General features: G+C 33.4%; 1 protein-coding gene across 2 annotated transcripts; it reads right to left on the bottom strand.

The window, feature by feature from the left end:
* Nucleotides 1–2,217: 2,217 nt before the first annotated feature.
* LOC142640423 (short-chain dehydrogenase/reductase 1-like) lies at nucleotides 2,218–5,181 on the bottom strand. Of its 2 annotated transcripts, XM_075814507.1 has the most exons (5): nucleotides 5,059–5,181; nucleotides 4,697–4,943; nucleotides 4,190–4,258; nucleotides 3,404–3,580; nucleotides 2,218–2,806 (listed from the first exon to the last, which is right to left on the bottom strand). In XM_075814507.1, exons 1-5 carry the CDS (start codon nucleotides 5,076–5,078, stop codon nucleotides 2,426–2,428), a joined length of 894 nt encoding a protein of 297 aa, XP_075670622.1. In that variant the 5' UTR covers nucleotides 5,079–5,181; the 3' UTR covers nucleotides 2,218–2,425. The 2 variants fall into 2 exon arrangements, with proteins under 2 accessions (XP_075670622.1, XP_075670621.1); XM_075814506.1 differs by lacking the exon at nucleotides 5,059–5,181 and having other exon boundaries at nucleotides 4,697–5,052.
* Between the last annotated feature and the right edge of the window lie 2,780 nt (nucleotides 5,182–7,961).

The raw sequence follows: 7,961 nt of genomic DNA, 5'->3' as shown, positions 1-7,961 counted from the left end.
TAGAGTTTAGAGGCTGTGTTGTGTTGGGAAGTGTACAAAGTACAAACTCAATGAAATAGAAGCAGCAAATACCTCTTTGGTGCTTCTGCCAATGAAGATGAAGTGGGGGCTTTCTTAGAAGTAAGAGAACCGCAAAATGAAATGGATTTCCGTCAGATTTTGACAGGAAGGACTAAGTAGTCAAGTTTAGCTTTTAACTTTAATCACACAGCAACATAGTGTTTGGCGTTAGCTCCTGACTTTAGTCACACAGCAACGTCTTACTGTTTGGCTGAGTTTTGGGCTATCAGACAAGGGCTGAAGTTGTTGTGTGCACTAGGATATTGTGATATTACGGTAGAATTTGACTAAATCTTTTTTTTTTTTTTTTTAATCTCTAGTAACAACTTGTACCTATGTTTTTATTTTTTTTGAGAAATCTATGTGGATATGGGTTTGTCTTCTCTTGTGATAGAATGCATGAATCTAATGTAATGTAGTGACAATAGAGGGTCTATTTCAGTCCATTTTGTCCCGTTCGGTACATTTCGGTCCATTTAGATTTATTTGGTCTAATTTGGTCCACTTCATTCTATTCAATCAATTTCGGACTAATTGGACCTATTCTGTCACTTGGCGTGAGTTTGCGACTTGGGAGAAGAGAATGTACAATATACTGGTATGGGTAGTCTTTTATATCCCCCTCCCCCATCGTATGTGTTTCTAGAATTCTAAAATTAGAAAAGTTTACACTTATTATGCACAAATTATCCAAGTTAGTTGGTGTTGGAAATAAATGAGAGATAATACCTGAATTTTCCTTGGAAATTACACAATTTGATTTTACCAAAAAGAGGTGGCGGAGATGAGGCGTGGACCAAGTCACTGTCTTGAGTCAAATCGTGCCGTCTATGATATATCCGATATAGTTAGACAAATAGTTTCTACACGTTGTCCACAGGATACAACAGTCCAGCCACCTTTGCTGATTATCCTTGCGAGCCTACACTACTCGTAGGATATAAGCTCTCTATAGTACTTTCTTTTCCCAGGAAAATTTTGTAAAAGATAAAATGTTTTTTGTGAGTAATAAGAAGCAAAAAATGGTAAGTGTTTTTAAAAAAATTGTTTCTGAAAAGTTTGCAATTTTGTAATTCAAAAATAAAAGTGTGTGTCTCTCTAAATCCTTCTTTCTTTCCATATATATATATATATATATATATATAAATATAAATAGCCGGACCTATAACTTGTCCTTAGCCAAAGTTTGTACGTTGAGAACTAGAGGAAAGTATCATAATGCCATGCATTTACCCATTATTACCATGCCTTTTCAAAAGCTTTCTTCCTAAATATATGTTACAGAAAATGCTAGCTGTTTGTACAGCTGTTTACTCTCAAAAAATTTGCTAGCTGTTTGACCACTTTCCATTAAGCCAATTAGTAAATATTTATGTATATATAGTAACTTAAAACTGAAAACTGAAAACACTGTACCAAAATAATTTTTAAATGTGTGAATAGTGCCGTGGGTCCCATTTTTAATTTTAAAAAATCTAAAAAGTGAAGTTTGTGGGTTCCGTGAACAGTACACGGGACCCACAAAGGTGCTGAAAAGTCAACAAAATCGGCTACTGTTCATGCACAATGCATGAACAGTAACCGCTGTCCTCCTGAATCGTGCATCAGCCGAAAAAAAAAAAAAAAAAAAAAAAAAAAAAAACGCACAGACGCGGACGCAATAATTTTCATCCGTATCCAAACTCAGCCTTATTAATCATAAAACAATTCAGCAATAGCTATAAATTTAAGTGCTGAAGATTCTTGCATATATAACGTTATTATGTTATATTTAAATAAGAACGTTTAAATACAAAATGTTTAGAATGGAAAATACACTAAAAGCTGACAATATATGGTATTAAAATTCACATTAATTTTCAGAGATTTCCTAATTAAAACCATTGACAATAGCTATTCAAATTTTGAATTTTCAAAATTTAGCAATTAATGCATATGACATTAAGGAATAATTGATTTCCTCAATTCACATAAATGAGTATTAAAATAAATATGATATATATATATATATATATATATATATATATTTTTTAATAAAAATATCCAACAGTTGGGGTTCTATCTTAAGCAAACGACAGCTTCTAACCAGCCATCCTCTTTGTTCACAAATCACCATTCATTGTCCATCAAAACATGCTTCATTGCACGCACAGCACAGAACAAAAGATTCTTCACAATTGCATTACTAAAAGCATATAATTGACATTACATCCACCAAGTGAAAACACTTATTCTCTGCATACACTTTATGACATTGTTTTCAAATTGACAATTAAATTGTGGTTCAAGACATAGTAAACTAGGCAAGGAAAAGCGCAGATTCATTAGTATTTTTATCCTTGAGAATTGGTAGAAATGAATAATCTCAATCAAAATTTGTCACTTCATTGCGATAAAAGAAGAGGCCAGAGGGACCATTGTTGGGCAGCAGCACTAACTTTACGGCACTTTCAGCACCTTCATCAATCGTCAAGTAGCCAGTGTTGTGGTTTATATCTGTCTTGACATAGCCAGGGCAGACGCAATTGACTTGGAAAGACGGGAACTTTTTGGCCACAATCCTTGTGTAGGCATTGAGAGCTGCTTTTGAAAGCACATAGGCAGACGTGTATCTAGGCCAGCCTTTGGTTTCCAAGGAACCCTCTTTAAAATCTTTCAAAAATTCATTCAATACCTCATCCACTCTTTCTTCAGTTAGGCTTTTAGCATCACCTAACTTTTCTTTAGCCCATTCATTTGGTATTTTCTGAAAGAGCAGAAGAAGAAAACTCACTTTAATTTGATTAATGGGAAAATGAATCATGGTTTAATTTGAAAAAAAGAAAAAAAGAAAAAAGATAAAGAAGAGGAAAAGAAACTCTGCATCTATAGAAAGTAAATGAGAGAGGAGTGCTGCATATAATCCCATCAATTTGTTAAGAAAGGAAGATAGTATCTTCCTAAAAAAACCTATAAAAGCAACACAGAAACAGAGTGGCAGCCACTTGAGTTTGATGGCAGGATTGTGTGTTGAGAGAGAGAGAGAGGATTATTTCAACTTTTTAACTGTTAGGATGGAATGTGTTATGGTCCTTATGGATGCATATCGAAGATAACCCCAGGAAAGAAAAGTTCTACTCTTGAGATCATGAAAAAAAGAAGAAGAAAAAGTACATAAGCATCCCTTTTCCTAAAGATAGAAAATTTTACTTAATTGGACACTTAGCTAGGACTCAACTTGGTGAACTTTCAAGTGGCACTGAAACAAATCATGATACATGGATCTATTCTCATGTCAGTTTTAAGTCGAACCATCTAATTTTGATTGGGATTCCATGACATCTACTTGTAATAAGTTTCATACCTTTAAATGCCCCATGGAAGAGGAAACATTAACAATTCTTGGTGAATTGGACAACTGGAGGATTGGAAGGAGCGCTTCAATCATTCCTTTGGCACCATAGTAGTTTGTTTTAAGGCACTCTTCAGCTAACTTATAAGTTTCAGTCAATATTTTACTCCAATTCACATTGGCACCTTGCTGCATCAATAAGAAGAAACTTCAGTCTCTTCCAAGCTAATAGTACAAAGAAAATGTTAGCCAGAAAATTTTCCCAACAGCAATAGTTAGTTTCCCAACCCCAGTCTGAAGACACAAACACACTATACTTAATAGTAAAATTATCCATAATTTTGTGGCCAAAAAGCAAATTGCTACCAGATACAATACGCTAACTTTGACTAAATAGGTTTTAGGAAACTTGACATTAAGGTCTTCATATAACCAAATAAGTCTAGAAGGCAAATTAATTGATGCTTGTATGATTCAACATGGTTTTTTCTGTTTTCTTTTTTCTAGAATATGACTAATATAATAAGACTTTTATTACATTCTTCCTTTGGGAGTTTTAAATAGATTATTTACTTTCAACCTACAGGCTACAAGAGGGCCTTGGCTGGACAAAACTGGCTTGGCTTATGTTTCCTTCTTGCTTTGTTAGGAATTAACAACAATGATCACCAAGAGCTATACAACAAGCTAATGTCTAATCCTGAAGTTACAATCTAGTCACTCTTCCTCAAAGTTACATCCAAGTCCAATCAATGTTCTTTTTTGGCAAAGAAAAAATATCATACTTACAGAACTTACCATATCATTACCTGAATCAGCTAAAGCATCACCATCAATTATAGCTCCAGGAATCCCCGCATTGTTGACCTGCATAGAATATTAAAATTTGTTATCATTTATTTTATATTGTAAATTCAACTTATGAACAAGATATAACTCATAGCAAGTATTGTCGAGAATCTCTAATCTTTTGATAATTGACCAATCATATCAAAATTTTCAATTTGAAGTAAATAATATGGGATTATAACAAAAGCAGACTACAACATAGCTTTAGTTCTAGTTGAAAATTCATCAATTGAGTCAATGTGCAATTTTTTATGCATTTTTAGCAAGGTATAGTGTTAACTGTTTAGACTCTACAGTCTACACTCATATCAAATTTCCAATACCTTCTACCCCTCTCTTTCCTATTCTATGTCATTCATATTCAAAATAAATAAATAAAAAACACATATCACAGCTTTCAAATAGTTACAAAATTCAAATGGCTCGCTTAAGAACCAGGAACATTTTCAAACCTACCAATATATCAAGCTTCCCATATTTGGTTTTAATGAAATCTACTAAGGAAGATATACTAGCATGGTCAGCCACATCAAGCTGATGAAATACCACATGGTCAGATAGCCCAGACTCCCTCAGCTTTTCAACAGCTTCAAGGCCTTTTTTCTCATCTCTAGCAGTTAGCACCACCATGATCCCATTTGAGGCCAATTTCCTGCATATTCCAAAACCAATCCCCTTATTGGCCCCTGTAACAACTGCATACCTGAAAGAAAAAAAAAAAAAAGTATAAAAACTAAAACAAGTAAAAAGAAAAGTAAAAATAAATTGCTGTGTCATTGCACTGTTACGAAAACAACATGAGAGAAGAAGCAGAGTACTTTTTTGTTGCTTCTGCCATTGATGATAAAACTTGGGACACTTTTGTAACAAGTGAAAGCAGTGCTAAACTGCTTAAATAAGAAGAAATTCAGCTGCGAGACATGTTCACGTGTGGGTTGAATTGTGCCCCATACTAATGACTGGGTTCATGTCAAAAAAATAATAATAATGACTTGGTTAGCAAAAAGTAACTTTTGTTTTTGTTTTCGGTAAGCCTAGGACACAAAATTTGACCAATCCTTTTTTTTATAGTTGATATTATCTGAGTGATTGGTGCAAAATTTTGCTTTGGCTTTTGTTTTTGGTAAGCATAGGACACAAATTTTGACAACATTTTTATAGTAGATATTGTCTGACTGATTGGTGTGCACAGCAACATAGGTGAGGTTTAATAGTTTAACTTTCAACATTAATCAAAACAGATGGCGACGAACCCGACTTAAAGTTGGCTAACAGTAAGCACATCTTTTTTTTTTTCATCCCCATCTCCTTTGTTTACTTGTTATTTTTCTTGAAATAAAGCTAAAAATTGAAAACAAGTATATACTAAATATATTAAATGCTTAATTGGTTAGTTTTTATAATATCTGCCGAAATTATAAGAAGATAACATATGTAAAATACTAAATTAGAATATAATAAAAGGGATGTGGTTTTTAATTGCTAACACAAGTATTTTGAAGGATTTTATTAATAAATTAATGATAGGATAAAGTTTACCTACAAAATTAGTTATAGCCTAATGCTACAAACTGCTTTAATAAACTGACATGTGCATTGCACATGAGTATTTAAGTAAGCTTAATCCAACTAACCCTAGTTAACTACACCACCTATTAAAAAAAATACTAAAAACTAAAACCCTTATACGTATTCTTTCTCTCTGACTTCACTGTTAACCCAAAAAGGTAGAAACCTAATCCGTCTTTTCTGTAACCTAGAAACCCAATCCCTATCTAATACCTGAACATAGATACATAAAACTACAGAAGAGTAGACTCTAGTGCAAACTTATTTTCAAGAGCATCAGCAAAACCATGGAAAGGGCTATTAAAGGTGCTGACTTGTTTACAAATGAGGGAAGAAAATGAAATCATATAGATAGAATATTAGAATCAGGTACAGAAGCCATGAAATTCCCTCTCAGATTGGTTGACCTTTGGGCACGAATTGATCTTTGATCCACATGTAAATTGGAACAAGAACATAGTATGTTGATGCCATGACACCCAAAATGAAACGCCAGAGGAACACAAATGGATTTATGGAATTTTTTATGGCATTTTGTAGTCACCATTCTACAACTACTATTATCGAAGGAAGATTGTTTGTGTCATGACTTCAGATTAGCCTTGAAATTAATTTGAATATCTAAATTAATTTTCTTTAGATATTTGTTTGTGTCATGACTTCAGATTAGCCTTGAAATTGTTTCAACATTAGTGCTTGTGGTGGTGGAAATAGAAGAAAAGAGACAAATGGCATTGAAACCCTGACAGTGAAGAATGTCTATGTAGTTTGTTTGTTAAATCCTCCCTCACACGTGGAATTGCTTTCAAGAATTCCAATAAAATTTCAAATTAGTATTAAAACAATCAAATTCTATGGCATACTCGTTGTTGTGACCAAACTAATTCAATTACAAGCTTCAACCCATAAAATATAATCACCACCTTAAGAAAAGTGCAAAACCTACAACCAACCAATCAAAGATTCTAATGAGGTACAAACAACAATTCATTTTAAAGGTATGGAAATCAATGCTTTGGTTTCATAATTCTTACAGATAATCCCTCTTCTCTGATGATTGCACAATAGTAAGTCTCTTCTATTTAAAATATATGAGTTGGGTCCGGTGGTGGAGGGAGAAAAGGGATTGGGTTTTTGGGCTATAGAGAAGAGGGATTGGGTTTCTGTCTTTTTGGGTTTATAATGAAGTTAGAGAGAGAGAGAGAGAGAGAATACTTGTGTTTTAGTTTTTTAGTTTTTATTTTTTATTTTTTTAATAAGTGGTGTATTTGAAGGGTTAGTTGGGTTAAGTTTACTTGAGTAATCATGTGCAATACACGTGCCATTTGTTACACATGTTTGTTTATTAGAGGAGTTTGTAGTCTTAAGTTACAACTGGTTTTGTAGCTAAACTTTGTCCTTAATAATATGGCATACTACCAACCATTTAATTCAAAATGAAGGGTTAAGATGATGTGGTAAAGTACCCTAAAAACTATAGAAGATTTGATTTTGAAAGAGTGTTATATAATGTTAGACAAGGAAAAATAGACAAGCGGGTTTCCAACCAGCTAAAGCCCAACGGTCACTCTGGATATTAAGGGGGTGTTTGGTAAGTGTATTTAAGTAGCAGTTTTCGTTGTTTAAACAGTACAACACGTATTTCCACAACACTTTTTTACCCATACGAATTTTTAAGACACTTAAACAACATTACTAGAATAACATTACCAAACGAGCTCTAAATGTTCAACATAGTAAAAGAGGTCTAAAAGTGTGTTATATTAGCCAATGAAAAAAATAGACCAGTGAGTTTCCAATGGGCCAAAGTTCAATGGTCACTATGCACATTAAATCCACTAATCCAAATAGTCAAAGAACACTAACCGGATGAAAAAGAGACAAAAATTAAGGCCCAAAACAAAACTTGTTGGATCTTACACATGCATTGTGACAAGCCGTTCACTCATATGAGTTACATGTATAAGTCCTAAGCCCACTATTTCAAGAAATTAAAAAACATTGTCAATTACTTATAAACACGTAAGTGAACTCTTCCACACCGACAAAGAGCAAAAGTGTTTGAATCACACTCTTCCACACCAACAAACAAAAGATTCTTTAAAAGTTTCATTACAAAAAGCATATAATTGACATTACATACCCCAAGTGA

This window comes from Castanea sativa, chromosome 6 (assembly GCF_040712315.1).
Source record: "Castanea sativa cultivar Marrone di Chiusa Pesio chromosome 6, ASM4071231v1".
Lineage (NCBI taxonomy): Eukaryota > Viridiplantae > Streptophyta > Magnoliopsida > Fagales > Fagaceae > Castanea > Castanea sativa.
The sequence above is the reverse complement of the archived record's forward strand: the minus strand, read 5'-3'. Positions and strand labels throughout refer to the sequence as shown.

Coding starts and splice junctions, on each gene's coding strand:
- LOC142640423 (XM_075814506.1), bottom strand. CDS start 5,017: ATGACACAGCAATTTATTTTTACTTTTCTTTTTACTTGTTTTAGTTTT. Junction 3,581..4,189: donor CTGATTCAGGTAATGATATG/GTAAGTTCTGTA, acceptor TTATTGATGCAG/CAAGGTGCCAATGTGAATTG. Junction 2,807..3,403: donor CTTCCATGGGGCATTTAAAG/GTATGAAACTTA, acceptor CTGCTCTTTCAG/AAAATACCAAATGAATGGGC.